This window comes from Prorops nasuta, unplaced genomic scaffold, assembly GCF_024137725.1.
Source record: "Prorops nasuta isolate Cenicafe-Biocafe unplaced genomic scaffold, Cenicafe_Pnas_1.2 PNAS00004, whole genome shotgun sequence".
In the NCBI taxonomy this organism is placed as follows: domain Eukaryota; kingdom Metazoa; phylum Arthropoda; class Insecta; order Hymenoptera; family Bethylidae; genus Prorops; species Prorops nasuta.
Window position 1 is genome coordinate 9,521,601 of NW_027116801.1, and position 18,964 is coordinate 9,540,564.

The 18,964-nt window shown below is 37.1% G+C and overlaps 2 protein-coding genes across 2 annotated transcripts; both read left to right on the forward strand.

Moving 5' to 3' along the window:
* The first annotated feature begins 4,898 nt into the window (after nt 1-4,898).
* On the forward strand, nt 4,899-13,542 carry LOC136772771 (1-phosphatidylinositol 3-phosphate 5-kinase-like). The gene is made up of 5 exons (XM_066725897.1): nt 4,899-5,081; nt 5,152-5,311; nt 5,617-5,677; nt 10,256-10,561; nt 10,846-13,542. The coding sequence occupies exons 3-5, from the start codon at nt 5,627-5,629 to the stop codon at nt 13,540-13,542; spliced, it is 3,054 nt and encodes a 1,017-aa protein (XP_066581994.1). The 5' UTR covers nt 4,899-5,081; nt 5,152-5,311; nt 5,617-5,626.
* Nucleotides 13,543-16,880: 3,338 nt separating this feature from the next.
* On the forward strand, nt 16,881-18,608 carry LOC136772772 (uncharacterized). Its single transcript, XM_066725898.1, has 3 exons — nt 16,881-16,931; nt 17,169-17,569; nt 17,801-18,608. The coding sequence occupies exons 1-3, from the start codon at nt 16,881-16,883 to the stop codon at nt 18,606-18,608; spliced, it is 1,260 nt and encodes a 419-aa protein (XP_066581995.1).
* Nucleotides 18,609-18,964: the final 356 nt, after the last annotated feature.

The window sequence follows — 18,964 nt, forward strand, 5'->3', positions numbered from 1 at the left end:
AACTTACAACGAATAGATATAATAAAGTTCTAAAATGATTGATATTATTGCAATTATTTATTTTATATTATATGTTTGCGCATTCGTCATAACATGACTCACTGTGTTTATATGTTTATTAATTTAAAGAATATATACAATACTAAAATCATGATATATCCAACGTTAGATTTTTTATAATGAGGAATGGGAGTAGTGAATATTCCGGAGGTATAATTAACAAAGTGTAGATGCAATTTACAGATTGATCTGGAGTTGGAATTAATTACAGATATTGCTGAGAATAACGAAATAAAAATTTTGGAGGCAAAGGTCATTGTAAATAACGAGAGTAAAATTGATACACGATTAGTTGAGGGAAAGCAAGAAGAGGAGATTGGAATGGCGCGCGCGTGTTCGTCTTTATGAGTGTAAACTTGTGTGTGTAACTTGGAAAACGAAAGTAAACAGTTGAACGATTCAGTTCCAATAAAGGACGTTGGCTTCCTATATCGCGAGAACGCCGGCTGTTAGACTGCAAACTCTGCAGCCAGGTGTTTCATCTCTTTTCTTCCCTTAATCGTAACACTGTGGGATAGTCTCAGTACTCTCAGCGGACCATTAGTTTTATCTCGAAATATTATAGAATTTGTTCTTTGATACCACTTCACAAAAGTCACCCTTTGAAATGTTAAATAAAATTATTTTTTAAAACAACATTTCACAAGACTTTTTCTGCAGCTGGTTGATATATTAAACATAAGGACTGATATTGTATACTTCCCTATGTTAGATTACAAAACATCCCTTCAGCTTATTATTAATTTCCTGTCCTTTGAAAAATTTGCTTTGCACATTCTTCGGTATAACATTCTATCCGTTTTAATTAGTAATTACACTGAGTGGAAATATTCCTTTTCAACTTCATACGTTTTTCGATTAACACTCTAACTTCATTCTTTCATTACGTACTCCTTTTTTCTATTTTCATAAATATTCTTTGTTAATTTTATAGCTGGGATGGCATATTTCTTCGTCTCATATTATCGCCTCAATTTTAATAGTGCCAGTGTCTAGTATTCTTTTGGCACAAGATTCCTTAATTAGATATTTAATTTTGTGCTCGTTTTCAAGACGTTCTTTGCCAAAACAATAATTTCCTAGTAAACTGGTAGTTTCGATCGGGTGGTAATGCGAAAAGTTTACAAATTCCATCGCACCAACCATACTCTAATTTCTAAATAAAATAGCTCTTGGTACTCACAAGTCGCATATAAAGCACGTCGTAAAACACGAGTACCACTCAAAGACCATTGGAGTTACGGGAGCGTTTATCGATCTTCGTGGCTTTCACTTCAATAGTTTTGCAAGGTCTAGCCTTTGGGCGGTCTAAAACCCTTAATTCCAATTTATGCTCAGCATTTAGGAAAAGCGAAACGAAAGATTGGAGGGAGCTTAACGTGGAATAGATTTAAACTAGATGCGTGTTTAACAAAGTAATTGGTCGCTTATGAAAGACCAGAAATATCTGGTAGCCCCGAGTGTACACAGCTCATCTTATTTTATTATTCATCGTTTTCTCGCTAAACCTAACGCTTCATTTCGCACATCATGGGATGTTATGCAAAAACAGGGTCTCTCGGTATCTTACAGTGGTATTACGGGATCCTGTTATAGTAGATGTACACAATGATATATAGTACAATGAAGCATATCTGGCTAATAATAATAGTATCGAGCTGCATTACAAGACTACGAATAGAGAGCAGCCTAGAATCTGCTGGTAATAGCAAGGAATTGTATTCGAGATACAGGAACAAAGACAGCATCCAGTAGTATATAACAACAGTCTCTTACTAAATGGAATCTTTTAAAATCCCATACATGATATACATGCAACATATTCTAGATAGATAGAATCTTTCATATCTACCATAAGTATATATACAATGAATTCCAGATTGGGTAGCATGAAAAATCCAATACAGTACACGCACGATTGTATTCAGATATCAAGAAGCTTCTTAATATCTACCATGCACGATATATAAGTTTTCAGTCTTCATTGAGTTTTAGCTCAGCCACATTATGCTGTAATACCTCAAGAGTTCTATACTATATAAGCGGCAGACAATACATAAATAATTGAGCTTGCGACACGAATTGGATGAAGATATCACAATAGTGACTTGTAGTATTGGAATGTAGCAACTTGGAGTAAAAGATTTATAGTTTATGCTTTGGAATTGTCGAATGAAGATATCAAAGTATCACGAAGGTCGTTGAAAATTAAATGTACTTTTTCTCTTGGATTTTCTTGGATCTAGCAATTATAAACTGGATGTTGCGGTGGATTCTTTTGGCAAATGACGAAAGAAGCATCTCAAGTCCATTGAATGTGAACGGTACCATTGCGAAATGGACGTTTACATCATTAATGCGTGATTATGACGGAAAGTGAGAAAGTTCATTCCCTGATAGTAATTAGGCGGCAAGTGTCTATGAAGATCGCGTGATCTATGGAGATTGGTACAAGCGAGGAATCGAAGCTTTCATCTCCATTTCGGTAGCAGCCGACGCCAGTCGATCCTCGAGTCGCGAAAATATTATTCTACGAGTCTAACGCAATAATTACATGTTACGACTGCTAAATACTGAAATGCAACTGGACCATTTCAGCACGCCTTCAACGTTGATTGTAGATGGAAGCTGTTATTGTTAATAGCGAAATTCTTCTGGTAAAAGAGTGTAGTGATCCTTTTTTTCTAAAATAAACTGTGACACCCATACAAAGGTGAATAATTAAATTCAATGGTCAACTATTCGACTAAAAATGGCGAAAGGCAAATAATGTCAGAATGTCTTGTTAGACATTCTCTAATTACATCGTGTTGCCCAAGTGTTTTGTTCTATCCAAAGAGAGAATTTCACTTATTTTTGGTGAAATTAGGCAAGCACGTGTGCGAAACATAAAACAGATCGTAAGGTTAAAGGCAGGAAGTTCTAACGCTGCCGTTCCACCGCTTTGCTTACTACTTTAAATAATTGTAAGAGATAAATTAGCATTGCACAATCTTTATTAAATGTGATAAAGCCCGTCCGAAAAGGAGGGACATTCGAAATTCTCTCTAATCGATAATATTATCGTATCTGGAAAAGCTCGAGAACTTACATAAGCATTCAAATTGGGAAAGTAATTTATCATATAATGGGAAAATTGAATTGATATACTTTACTCTTGATACGCAAAGCAGCAATTTCGCAGCGTTCCAGCAGTCTACCATTTCATCGGAGCAACAGGTGCTCTTGGAAGGAATGAGTAATTAAATTTAAGTATTATGTATTCCTGGGGGACAGAGCAAAATTAAATCTTGAGAATTAAATCAGTCTTGCAATTTTATGCAATTTTGTAAATAAACTAAGTGCCGGTAACTGCTTGAAAGTATATTATACACGCTCCAGCAAAAACTGACCGAGGAGACTTTTTTGAAGAACAATATTTCTCGCTCGACAGTTATCTCATAGGCTCACGCCCGATTTTCTTTTGGGACACCAGGAAGCGTATACGGTTTCTGCAAAATTGTATGCTTAATTTTGAAATATATTCATGGCTGGAGTCATGAATACTGTTTTTTTTTTCAAGGACAGGAACGAGTCAGTCTCTTAATTGAAATCAGCTAATATAGGCAGGTAAATTAGTTTCATGAACCGAAAACTAATAGTGTTGAACGTGGCTGCAGGATTTGCTCCAAGCCTTTTAAGCTTCCACAGATGATAAAACACTGTTCACGGATTGAGTAACAATAGCTTTGTGTTCCTTTTGGACAAGAAAATGATAAAACGTTCCGTTCTCAAAGGGTTGACGCGCATTGGCGAGAGAGCGAATGCTGGAGATAAGGATGGAAATGGTGTGTGGAAATTTTGATAAATAAAGACAAATAGAAATGCAGGAAGAACTTCTAAAGGAGAAATTTGGGTGAATGGGCATGAATGGATGAATTTAGGGACTAAAGTATGGTGATTAAAAAAAGAGGGTATGCAGAGGTGTAAATTGTTGTAAAAAGTATGATGAAGAAGAAAATAGAAGGAAGGGGGAGATAGGGAGAAATCGAGTAAAGTGGAGAGAGGCAAACATATTCGGATAGAGAGATACAAATAGTAAGGCTAACTGTTGGAAAGAGAGGGGAGATGGTGAGAGGGAGCAAGGGAGAGAGAGAGAGAGAGAGAGAGCGAGAGAGATGATCTCTCGGAATCCGGAACGACATTCATATCTGTCACTTCGCACTCATGTTTTCTCGCTATCTACAATTGCATACTACCGATGAGAGAGCACGGTGACATATTTTCCAACACCTTACGTGGCATTGTACTCCCTCCAACGCTGTAGCATCATACACCTGACCTTGGATCTTTTAAAACACCCGATCAAAGTCAGATACTTTATTGTTCCTATGTCGAATAATTTATCGTCTATAAGATATAAAACATCTTAATCGTTTTTTTTATGATATACTCTATTTAAACGGAATATATGTAATACTAATAAAAGTGTCAGGGTTGTTTTTATTTCATTTCTATATTTATTAAAGGTAACAATGAAATTTTATTTTATTGACACTGTGTTCATGAAGGATGGATAGGAATCTCTGCAGTTAATAGTATTTTCTGCCATCTTGGTCTATTCCGTCATCGAGAAAGAATAATGTCTGTGTACGCACGATGTTTTGTCCCTGTAGTTTACGTGTAGCGAGGGGTGGGCCGCTGGTGAAAAACACATTTCTTGTCCCTCCGTGGGGATGCCCTATAAAGGCGGATGGCGAACGTTCTATTCCGACAGATTCTTGCGCGCTACTCGGTGCTCCATCCACGATTTCACTATCGTTTTCACTCAACTCGCCATCTGTCAACGGGCCCCCATCTCTTCCTCCTTTTCTTTGTTCTTGTAGTCCTCGCCAAAGACTCACCGGCATCGCCAGTTACTTCCAGCGTGATTACTTGTGTTTTTCATTGTTCAGTTTTTGGCACATCTTTTTTGTGCTTTTTGCAACGCTTTACTTGCGAATACAATCTTTTTAATAAACACCAACTCTCAGTGGACTTAGGTACTTTTTAAAAATAATTTTTATACAAATTATAGAATGACTTGTTTTTTATAATAATTCTTTATTACAGAAGAAAGATTAATAGGGCTAAAGGAAAAAATGAATAAGTGGATAATTCAAAATGTCCTAATGAAGATCAAAGTTACTTTGTAAATATAGTGCAAAATATATATAAACCTTCCTTAACCACTCAAAGACCGCAAAATTTCATCTTCAGTCGTGAAACTCAAGTGAGTATAACGGTGTCATGAATATAAGTTCACTGGCACTAAAGGTCAAGGGTGCAGTAATCAGCAGAGAGACTAGAATTAAATTGACATTACTTTTTAATCAATCTTACTTGATGAGCTATCGAAGTTAATTATCTTTAAAATTAATTTTAGTCATTCTCAATGATGATGCTCATTAGAATCGGGGAATAAACGCTCCGAGCTTCCTTATTTATGGATTGTTCCAAGTTGCAATTGTTGACTAATTACCTGGAACCAAGTATTTATTCTCATCGATTGTTTAATGACTTTATATTTCGTTCCAGTCGTGACCAAATGTTTCCACTGTTCAGTTTGATTATTATCACGATCGTCTGCGCTGAACCAGTAAGTACCCGTAATTATATTTTAGCTGTGAGAGAATTGAAATGAAAGTGACGCTTTTCAAACAGTAAAATAATTATTGCATAATTCACGCTAAAATTTATCTTGCTGGTGTATTGTGGACTAAAACCTCCGCTTTTACCTTAATTAGAAAAGTAGCTTGAATCTATCCTAAAACTTTTAATGTCTCTAGGAAAGGCGTAGAAAGTTCCTTAATGGCATTTATAATACTCAAAATATCCTCCTTTTTTACAACCACTAAAAATTATGCAAGTAATTGCTTATATTTTACTTCTGAGCAAAATTATCATTATAAAGATTAGAGATTGAAAATTCTATTGTATTTGGGTAACTGACCGTTGTTCGCCAAGGTTCTTTAGGGACATGCTGAGACGAATACTGTTTGACACATAATTGAAACGATGATAAATTACGATGAACTTCCTGATAATGAATTATGACGAGCATTTCTTGAATGTGAAATAAGTTTGCAGTTATTTCTTATGCAAAATAGTGGTTACTTAGTCATTTCCGAAGAATGCAGCTTTGTTCGAACTGGAGCATTATGGATTTAACTCATCTCTCCCCCCCCCTTCCCCCTACCCTCCGATCACCCACACTATATTTCTCTCTTATCCTACAATATATATATATTTCATAAGGCATCGGCTAGCCTTCACTTTCGTTCCCTTTCCTTCTCTTTCCTTCCCTTTCCTTTCATTTCTACCCAGCAACGATGCCTCTTTCATTATACTTTTCCGTTTCCATTGTACTAAACCCATCTTCCATAATTACATGCAGCCACTCCAGTAATATTTACGCCATGTTGTTCTCCATTCTACCTGAAATCCACGTGATATACATTTATACAACTCCAATTCCTAAAGTTCCTTATAAATATTTAAGGAAATACCGAAGTTTCTACTAATGAAGATTAATCAAAGCTGGGGCGTGCTTAATCTCATAGAAACTTTCGCACAATGCTCGGCCAACTCTTACTTCTGCACTTCTTAACTCGATAATTTATACAAAAATATTACTGACCATAAATTCGTCATCCCTTCGTGATTTCAATCACCATAATATTCTGTTCTTCGAACACAAACTTGGCAGTCTCCTGGTTACAATCCTCGAATTCATTTCCCCGTCCTGAAAGTTTGCTTTAATTAAAAATTGGTAAGAAATGGTTATTAGAGAGATTTTCTAATTTCGAGATTTCATCGATTTCCGCAGTTTCCTGCTGCATACATCCTAGTATAATATAATTTCCGAATAATTGACTTGGTGCATGAGACTACGTAATGTGATAAAAGTAATACTGACTGGCATTCATCCAATTACTTAAGCCTACATTAAGCTTATAATCTTCTCTTGTAAAGTTGTCTTCGGGTTAAGCGCGGCGCGAACAGCCCCACAATTAGTTATAATTTGTATCGTTAGCTCCTTTACCACACATTCGTAATCCCTCGGTGCATTATCTTTGAGAGCCATGCTTTCCGTTCAGGAGAGTATCGCAAACGAGCCGGTAATTTTTCTAATAACTTTATTACCTGAAAATCATGAAAATGGGAGAAGCGGTAAATTTCCTCATGGTGCTTAATCGCAGTTCCTCGAGGGTAAAGCACTATTGTTCACGATTATTTATAACCGATGAAAGTTCCAATTATTGCTGATAGACAGCGTGCAGAAGCCGATTGGTCCGTTAATTAACTCGGAGAACATACGAGCAGGGATAAGAAATTATCCAATACGATTTGTGGAGATTGACAGCTTTCGGCTGAACTAATCGATATACCCTCGCTCCAGATAAATTAAACCACCCTTTAAACTATATCGTATTATAAATAAGCAATTTATAAAAACATACAAGGATCTCTGAATTAATTTGATGATCGAGAATTGCTAGAAAGTTTCAAAAGAGACGAGTATAAAATAGGCAATAATTACGATTTTCCAGAAGAAAATGTAGGTAAAATAATTTTATGAGTACTGGAGAGGCCGTGGGAAGTTCAAATGTAAGTCGATGTACATAAATAAAAATAATAACGATGAATATATTTATCCAAATATTATAAAACGCATAACAAATAACGTAAAGAGGATTCTAAATAAAACAGGAAGAAGGTACAAAAGGCGAAATTAAAATTAATTGGAAAAAAACTCCAAGAATGGCGAAAAGGATCCTTAATGCATTCTGATCGAGCGAATCCTCGTATATATGCACGGAAAGTATAAGAGGAAAGGAGAGAAATGGATCGTCGTGGAAATATATTGAAAGGAATAGCCAGTATCGTATAAAAAAGGAAAGCCAGTGCGTTCGGTTAGATCGATCTTATACGAGGATGAGATGCACGATGGAGGGAGGGAATAAGAATAAATCCAAGGGGATTCTTTTTCCTTTGGAGATTTAGATGAAAAGAGAATATCGCGTAAAGAGGCCGAGTATTAGCCGGGACGAGCCGAGACGAAGGGAGTTGTATGATCACATAGATGGTGCCGCAGGTAGATTCAAGGAAAAGTATTGGCATAATCGATCCTGGCTAGAGCAGTGGAGTGGATTGGAGTGAAGTGGAGTGCTGCTCGACATAATTGCATAAGATGCGCGGCGATGCAAGCGTATTATCCGTTGCATCGCTCTGGCCGGGACTAGATAGCGCCTTGGTGGCGCAATATTTGTACGAATGTGGAACACGCATACATATAGCATCCGCTTTCTACGGTCACGACTCCTGCGAGAGGCTCTCTCGAACTACGGGATAGCAGAAGAATATATCTCCCATGTATCTCTCACTGCTCCACTGACTACCTGAATCGCTGCCAGTACGCCTATCGCTCATGCCCCCAGCAATAATTAATTATTAACCAGATCGAAGACTACCGTTACTCGCCCCCACTCAACCATTATATCTTCCAACTCCTACTCGCGTATCGTTTCCTTGTCATTTTACCAATATTCACACTAACACGCTTTTATTTTACGCACTTGCCTATTTTTTAATTGCACATAAATTTTTGGAGTATTATTGTTAACAAGATGTCTCGAGATTAGCGTCAGGTGCTTTTATCCTCACACCTGTATTTTTTGAAGTACTATGTAGCTAACCAGAGTCTGGATCAAAATCTCAATTCCCAGCGACTGACCAACTGTCGAATTACATTGCTCCAGCGATCGTAAACTCTACTCGAACACGTTGCGAAATCTAACACTTTATGACCAAAGACGTATACTGCTTATCTTCATATCTATCTCAATCTCTATCCTCCAAATATTCCCTGCAAGATCTTTCCCAGATCCCTGATTTTACGATCCAGCCAAGTATCTTCCTTGAATTCTACTCCTTCGAATTAACTTCGATTACTAATTTTTGCAACATACTGCTTAAACTCGTTTCTTTTCCTGTATTTTCTTCTTGTACTCCACTCTTGCTCGGATAGATAATTATTGGCTACAAAACACAACGACTCTGGCGTTATTAAACTTCGATATATTTCTGCCGGAACGAATTAACGATCGGTGCGAAACTGTTGCTACCATTTTTCACTTTGTTACTACTCATTACTACGGTCGTAAATTAAAATTTGCCATTTAAAAATGCAGCATTGCGATAGAATTTTGCATCCTAATTTAATCATGGCTATCTTGTAAAACTATTCTCCTTTCTTTCTCTCGATATACGTTATCCGCAGCTGCAAATTGTTTCAGTTCAGACTTTTCCTGGTTTCGTGTTTCTATAGTTGAAAAATAAATTCCAGCTGGAATTATAGCTTGAACTTTCTCACACTGTTGAGCATGTAGTTAGTGGTGGGTATAAATTGAGGATGTCAGTACATGATATTTGTAGTGATCTATTTTTCCTTATCTTATATATTTATTCAGTTTCTCGAAAGCTCTAAATGGGAACGGAACATCTGTCAGAAGGAACAGATTGCTAATCACTTGTTTATTTTTCGAATAATTTCATGTTACACAACTCACCATTTATCATTAAACCAGCTAGGTTAAAGAGAGATAATTACTACAATTCAAGGTTCATTCATTTTTGCAAATGAAGCCGAGACTACTCTGTACGATCCTTGCCAAATCAAATTATACCTTATATTCTCCACGTACATCTAATTTTGATGCCCATCATTTCAAGTGTACCCAAGAACCAATTGCAACACTTCAAATTGCTTGGTTACTTTTTCCAGCTTATTTCCCAGATAAAACAAATACTTTATAAGGAGTATACTCCTTTGAAGTGCTTAACTCCAAGTATTTTATAATGCCAAGGAAGATTGTCCATCATCTATCCGAAACAATGCAATAATTTAATCGTATTAAATCCGTAATAATAATTCATAGTCAACGTTTGACTATCGGACAATGCTAAAGATCGACCCACAAATTGGTCATTATTTTCCAAACTACCCAATAATTTGGTTGCATGAAATTCCAAATGATAATTTACGAGCAGTCTTCGCCGAGAAATTCGTAGTTCTCGAGACTATCGTTTGAGATTCCTATAGCTTTTTATAGCGTTTTCCAAGCGTGAAAGCGAGATTTTCAGTGTCACATCGTCACTTTTACTGTTTCCGCAGTCTCCGCCGCAAGAATATCCCTACCAAAGCTACCAGGATGCTGGGTCGAGGGGTTACGAAAGCAATTCCGACCACCAATCGGGGAGCAGATATGAGAAACATGAGGAGCCAATGCGGGAGTTGCAAAATTTGGGCCTCCTCGATGCTGGTGTCGCCCATCGGTTGGACTCGGATGGCTGGCAGGACGCCGTTCCAGGAACACCAGGATTGGACTATCCCAACCTGAGCTACATCCCGGAGACTTCATTCAGTTGCGCAGACAAGACTCCGGGAGGTTATTACGCGGATGTCGAAACCAAGTGTCAGGTTTGTATATTAGCCTTTCGTCATTTGAATTATCGGTACACTATGCTTTGCAACCTTATGAAACATCGCTCTGCTTCAGATTCAATGGCTCGTCATATTTCTAACTGGATGCCCGTCTTCTTTCAAAGCAACTATAATATCACAATGCGCTTCTGAACTTTCTATTCAATCACTCATACCAGCTTTATAATTTGCTATAATTTCTTAATTATCACTCACTCATATTTATCCTTTTTCTAATTAAATCTCTCGGTTCCATAATATTTACTCATTACTTTTTCCAGGTTTTCCATGTCTGCAATACCGGAGGAGTGAAAGCCTCGTTCCTGTGTCCATCAGGCAGTATCTTCAATCAGAAATATTTTGTCTGTGATTGGTGGTACGATTTTGAATGCGACAATGCATTGGAACTTTATTCTCTCAATGACAAGTTGAATCGTGGAAGCATATCGTCTGGCAATTCAAACCAGAAGGCACCGAGCAGAACGAATTCTGGACAGTTTCAAGATGGCGGAAATGCATTAAACGACCTTGATCTTTCATTAGCAGGAACGGGAGAGGGCAGTTTGGGCTACCATCAGAGTCAACATAACGCTAATTCTGGTTACCAAACCCAATCAGCCAACGGTGCAGGGTATAATGATAGACCGTTCAAGAGCATTGCGAGAGACCTTCAATCGAACAGAGGGCTTAATAACGATCGTCAAGCTAAGAGCGAGAAGAGATTTGAGAATCAAGGAGTCAATTACCTACCACCGACTGATAGTAGCTATGACAACCAACGTGCTGACAATAGACAAGTTCAGAGTAGAAGGAACCAGGATCAGAACAATTACCAGAGTAATGATTATGATAGGTCGACTTTCGAAAATCCTAACTACGATTTACATAATAGAAATGATTTTAATGATAGAAATAATGAAAATAATAGAAGCAATCAGAATAAACAAAAGCCAGAGTATTTACCACCTAGAAAAGAAGAGGACAGTATTCCAAGAGGTTTTTCATTCAACCACGGAAGTGAGTCGAATACCAAGAGCTATTACGAGCCCAATCAAGGATTAAACGATAACAGAAATGACAGGAATAATTTCGGTGTTAAGAATCAGTATTTAGAACCGAAAAGAAACGGAGACAGGCAAAGGACGATCATTGAAATTAATCGATCAACAGAGTTAACAAATTTTCCAATTGATAGCAACAATTGTTATGATAAGGATGGAAAATGTGGCTTGGATGATGGGAATTTTGGTGAAAAGTATCCATTGAAGCCAGGACCTTCTTACCTTGGTCCACAGTCCTCTGACAATGATCGAAATCAATTAGGAACTGCAAACAAATTTGAGACAAGTTCCGAACAAGGTTACAAATTCGAAGAGCCAAAACTCGATCAGCCTCAGTCATCTCCGTTATCTCCTTACGAGCCAGCGTCCAATGATTTGCTCAATAAGCAACAGCCACCGAAGCCAGAATATTTACCTTTCAACGACTACTCCAGCTACTCCGATAAATTCAACGCACCCCAGGGTACAAATCAGTACCAGAACTCCTATCAAACGTCAGCCATATCTACAAATTACAATTCACCCGGTAGATCATACTTGATTCCTGATTTCCATGATAGTTTCCTCAACAATCTTCCAAGGCTTGATGATTTATCGACCAATCGTCAATATTTAGCACCTAACGATGTTCATGATAAAGGTGTAGCGTCGGAGAGACCACCTTATCCACCATTAACGGAGAGACCCGAGAAGCCTTATTCCACAAGTTCGGAAGGACCTGAGAGACCTTACCCTACAACTGGATCGGATGTACCCGAGGGACCCTACCCTGCGACTGGATCAGATGGACCTGAAAGATTTTATCCTACATTAAGTTCGGATAGACCAGAGAGACCTTATCCTACAATAAGTTCGGATAGGCCTGAGAGACCTTACCCCACAATAAGTTCGGACAGAGCTGAAAGACCTTACCCCAAAATAGACTCGCATGGATCTGAGAGACCTTACCCTACGACAGATTCGGATAAACCTAAAAGACCTTATTCTGCAGTAGATTTAAGCAGACCCCAAGGTCCGTATCCTTTGGATTTTAGCAGTTCTCAGGGACCTTATCCCATAGACGATTTGGGAAGACCCGAGGGATCTTATCCTACAGCAAGTTCCGATAAATTCGAAGGTCATCATTCTATCATAGATTCGAATAAATCGGACAGACCTTATCCAACATTAGGCTCTAATGAGCCAGGAGCAATCTCAGATAGCAAAGATAAAAGACCAAGCGGAGGATTCCGTGACGGATTAGGTAACGGCTTCCCTAGCGTTAATAAAGAACTTCCTGGATCATCCGCAGTAGCTGGTAGTCTGTTCCCCGATTTTGCCACGAGTGAGCGACCCAATTATCAGCTTACAGGATTCACTGCTAATGGGGATCAAGGTCATACCAAAGTGGTCGTTACGCCAAGTCCGACTTACCTACCGGATCCCAGTCACGGATCCTTGGGTAAACCAATCATATCCGTGCAAATAACTTCTGGTTCTAGGGCACCCGGACAAATAACCAGCGTTAGCACAGGATTTATCGACACTGGAGCTAATTTGGGAGGATCCAAGGATAATTTCGCTGATCAAAAGGACTTTAGGCAGGGCGACAGCGATTTTAATGCTGGCAACGAGCCATTCGACCAGCATCAGTATCGATTTCAAGAAGGAGACTCCAGAACTCAGTATCTTCCACCACCTTTGAGTAATGAAAATTCATTGCCAAATATCAATCGGCATAACATTTTTAATGGCAATAATCAAGGAAGTAGCGATAAGAATAATGAGAGGAAATCTAACGAAGAAGTTTCCAATGATTCTTCCAATTTTAAGGATAATAAGGACCAATACTTGCCTCCAATTCGTGGGGACGAAAGAGCTTTGGACAATGGACGCTTTATACCAAATATTCAAAATCGCTACTTACCTATTTCATAGTATTAGAGCATAATAAAATTTAACCAAATGCCATATATTAAAATCACATTTACATTATTAACAATGCGTAGATTGAAGTTAGAATGTTCTAACTGTATTTTTCTAACAAACAAATTATAATTGCCAGTAACTGAAACAATTTTCTCTTTGTTTATATTACTTAATTATCGAGCAGGGTTTGTATTTATTTGATCGCAGCTCATATAATTTTTAAGTACTTTTTCTTTACCAATTATGTATACGAATACTCAAATAAAAAACGATTTTTCTTTCGTACATTATATTTTGTAGATTAACATACATTAGAATAATTGTTGCGTACCTCATACACTCAGGTTTTTCTGATAAATTTATAACTGTTCTTCGTCAATATATTTTTCAGGATTCAGTAAATTTTTGCATGAAACATTCCAACATTATGTAATGATAGACTTCGTTTTGTATGAAAATCTATTTTTCTTATAAGTAATAAAGATGTATTACAATATATAAGCTTGATTAGTATCCGACAACAAATTTATTTAAGTTTTGCGATTTTCCATTTGAAATTAGAGTTATGTAAAGCCAGATGGAATAAACCAAAGAAGAACAATATTAGCATTTGGCTTCTCGAAAAAATCTGGTGGCTAACCAAACATCAAGTTAAATTTCCAGTTAACAATGGAACATCTTACCTTTTAATGATTAGTGCTAACGTTGATTGTTGAAGAATAATAGTCTAAGAATAGAAATGACAACAACATATGTATATCGGAAAATCCTTTAGTTGCATGCGTATATTAAAGAGAATATAGTACATCTGGACTATAATTATCTCGTTATAATTTATACTTCATCCAGATGATAATTATTTTTGTCACTGATGAATTTCAACGACAATACTTTACAAGTCATTTTATTTGCAATTTTTCTGCAATTGACTTTGAGGTTTCCCCATGCAAATTTCACATTTTTGCACTTGGTTATGTGTATAGTTACATTTTATTACTGGGACGAATTGTAGTAAATTTGATGAGTGTGCGTATGTCGCAATTATTGGAGAGGAGGTAAAGTATCCAATATAGTTTGTCGCAACGAGCTGGAAAGTGGAGGAGAGTCATTAAAGCCGTATTACGGAAATAACAAGGAAAATTACAGCTACGTGTCGAGTTTTGCCCTGCGATACAAAATGCTCCAACATCACTCGACATTCTCCTCTTTACAATTAATGCTTCGTTAGATCCCACGTATTAATTCATGTGAAATTTACATAAATCGACCAACATATTATATTAATAATGCGGGCGTTAGCGTGGGATAATAATAGTTATTCTATTTTTTTGTCCACTCACACCGGCCTACGATTGGCAAAATGAATTTTCATTCTTCTGCTATTGCGATTTTTTTACAATGCCGTGAAATTTCGACTTCCGGTGATATCATAAGATTTGCCAATATTTAATCTGAGGAAATCTTTCAAATTACACGCCGCCCCGTTTTAAATAGAATCCTCTTGCAACACGTTATTAAAACCAGATTCAGAATGCCAAATAACAGTCGGAGCCTAATGAACAAAAACATATCCTTTTTTCAACAGATAATTCTCCACGAATATTAATTGCACCTTACAAAATCAATTACCACAATATTGAAAGAGATATTATCTTGATAATCGAACAGTGCACAAGAAGGAAAGTTTAATTGACTGAGCTAGTTTATAATGGATCTCGTGAAAGCGGTAAAGGTCCTGCATTATTGAGTTCATTTCATAATAGGTCTCATCACACCCCAACTACAATATAAAATATACGATTAAAGAAACGATCAGAATCAATCAAGAATATCGATAAATAATATATGATGCTTTACATAAGAAAGAAATTGATTTACTTTTACAACATTCGGCACATCACTGCAGATAGCAGTTTTGGCTTTCAATTGTTATTCCTTGATTTATTTAGCATAATAAACTAGAATACTGAATTATCGTAAAGGCGATAGTTCTTTCAGATATTAGAATGAGAGGTCATTGAAAAGGTCAGATTTGAGTGGGCCTTTGTAAAATTATTCGAGATGCTGGGGTGGGGAATATTATTTCATAATCCTGATCCTAGTTGGCCAAAATCAATATAGCGCTGGATATCATTATGATGAAGAATGTAGCTCATATTAAATATAATCAAGTCCAATTTCGCAAGAATAGCAATGACCATCAGGATTGTGTTTGAGGTCATCGTACATCGCACTAGTTTTTCTTATGGAATGATATCAGATGTTATGATGCGTTCCCTCTTCAGCCATGTCAAATCAATCACTAGCCTTTCTTCTTCGTCATTCTCGGATGGGCATGCGTGATAATCGAATTTTTGCTACGGTGAATACTGAAAAATCAGATACCCTATTAGAACGTTGTTAGGACTTTCAAAATTACAATTTTGTAATTACATGATTTAACTATTTGTATATTAAATCTTCTTTGTATAGGTATATAACTAAACGCATTATTTATAACCATTTAATTGGATTTATATTACTGCTCTGTCGTTTTTCATTATTTGCCCTGTTGCTTTATATACTTTAGAATGTCTACTTTAACGCAGTATTTGGTGTAGAAGTCAATACTTAAGTTTATATACTATGACAAATATTTCTATATTTCAATTGAATTAGAATTCATTTAATTAGTTATTTAAACATCTTTTGCATCAATTTACTGAAGGAATTGAATTTGAAATTTTTGTGGGAAAAATTTCAATAATAACTAATGAAGTTACTGAAGAAATTTAATTATTTGGATGATTTTGTTTCTGACGTAGTAACTTGTCAAAAATTTGTTGGAGTAATTGGAAGGATCACACATTTGAAGTGTATTGACTGGGCTGACGTAACGATTTACAATCCATTATATTGAGTCTCAATGCTGAAGAAGCCCCGAAGGTGTATACGCATGCTTGCAAGTTTTAAACAAAAAGAAGTTGGATGAACTTGAATGAGTTATTGACAGGTATCCTCCGCCTTGACTCCTCAAGGAACTTGCCAATTGTCTAGTTTCACTCTTTATTTCGAAAAATCAGGTCACGAATTATGTTGTCCATGGATGTCCCTCGGCTTAAGAAGATGAACTCGCGCAGGTACGATTACGCCATCGTTAATTGCCGAAATACAGATCACTTTCGCTGGCACTCTATTCAATCGAAGGATGCTCCATTTCGAGTGGGGAATAACCTTGCCAGGCTAGGTCCTACTTCTACCAGTCCCCGTATAAAAGCAACTCCATTTTTTGATCCAGCATCCAATCTGGCACATCTTCCTCTCCCTACGTTCACCAATCGCCCGAATATCGGTTAGAGTCTTCAACGATGGCTCTCAGATTGAGTCTTTTAGTTCTGTGTGTTTCTGCTGCTGCTCAGGTTCGTTTGTGAAAAAATGTGACAGTACATTAGAACTAACAAAGTTTCTTCAACAATGTTTGATTGTTCAAGTGATAATAACATTTCTACCTACTTTCCATCATTTAAAAAATCTGATCCTGATTAAATTTCTCAAAAGTTTTTCTTTATGGATTTTACTTGCTGAATCTTCGATATTTCTATAGCTTTCGTTGTTAATGTAAGAGAAATAATTTTGTTTAATGAAATTTTACATAGGCGCAGGACGGTTACACGAAAGAGTATCCTGCTAGGCAGTTGTCATACGACCAAGGTTACGGTTACGAAGACCCAAAAAGCTTGGAAGAAGAATGGTTGGCCAAGGCCATCCCAGGAGTACCGGGCAGAGACTATCCAACGTTCCGTGAAGTTCCTCAAACCCAGTTCGAGTGTAAGCAGCAACAATACCCTGGCTACTATGCAGATGAGGAAGCTAGTTGTCAAGCCTTCCATATCTGTCAAAATGGCGGCCGCAAAGACTCCTTCCTTTGTCCAAATGGTACTTTGTTCAACCAAGAAACTCTCGTCTGCGAATGGTGGAATAAGGTCGACTGCTCCAAAGCCAAAAACTTCTATTCTGTTAATGAGGTCATCGCTAGGGCCATGCAAGAAGCAACTAGGTAAGCACAGGAAGTGCCAATAAATAGATACTTTAACTTTGACTAAATTACTTTCTCTAAGATCAATGATTTCTTTTGATGAAACTCTTACATTGCTGATTATTCAACAGCATTTGAAAGAATTTGCTTTCTCTCTCTCTCTCTCTCTCTCTCTCTCTCTCTACTAAAATATTTTCCTTGAAATTTAAACAAATCTGAAAAAATTAATTAACGATCGAAAATATAATTTAGAGCTGCAGCTGAGAAAAGAAGAAATGAAGGTTACCGTTACGATGTGAGCAATAATAAGAATAGTTTGGAGGATGAAACGAATGAGAATAGAGGATATGGGAACAATCAAAGACAATTTAACAATGTTTCGCCTACCTATGGAGTACCAGAGGCTTCTACTCTTAATCCAACTGAAAATCCTGCTGAAACCTATGGTGTCCCATCACACTGGAGCAATAGTCAAGAATCTGGAAACTCAGGCTCTGCTTTTGGCTCTCCTCTATCGAAAAATCAACAACATTCTGGAAAATTATCTTCGACCTATGGTGTTCCAGAAGTTTCTCGTAAAATCAATCAATACCAAAGTGAGAACCTTGACCAAACTTATGGACCACCATCTCGATTCATCAATCAGAAGCAAATTGGACGTGTGTCCCCGACTTACGGCGTCCCGGAAGCTTCCCGGTTGAGCAATCAGCCATCTGGGGTCCAATCAATTTATGGTGTCCCTGAAGCTTCGTCCCATGCAGGAAGCCAACCAACTACAGAAGTGTCCTCGACTTATGACACCCCCGATACTTCTTCACGTTTTAGCAACCATCAATCTCAACCCCATTCGGTTTATGGTGTTCCAGAAACATCCCATAAATCTGCAAATAGTCCAAACGCACTTTACGATGTTCCTAACTTCTCACTCACTGCTCTACCATCAACCAAATCCCATGACTCCTTCTCATCCCAGCAGAATTATAAAATGACCGGTGCTTCCTTCAACAAACAAATATCTCAAAGCATACAGCCTCCTAACAATGTTTACCTCCCAGCGTAAGATCTTTTAAACTAAATGCTCAATGAAATTCATACGTATTTGTAAACAGCAAAATCTTTTTCTATTGATTTTATAATAAAATTACTTACATAACGTACAATAAATATTTCATCATTCCCCTAATTATATTCGTTTATCACTTACGCCACAAGAGTTGAAATGCAGCATAATGATGAGGCAACTTTGAGAAACGTGCATTTTTACAATTAAACCTTGTACAGTACGTGAATAAAAGTTTTATCGATCGACAAAAATCTCAAATTTTAAAATTCAAAAACTAATTACGTTAAAAATAATCCAAATGAATAATGAGCCAACGTGTGAAAAATAAAACATTTCTTAAAAAATAAGCAGTT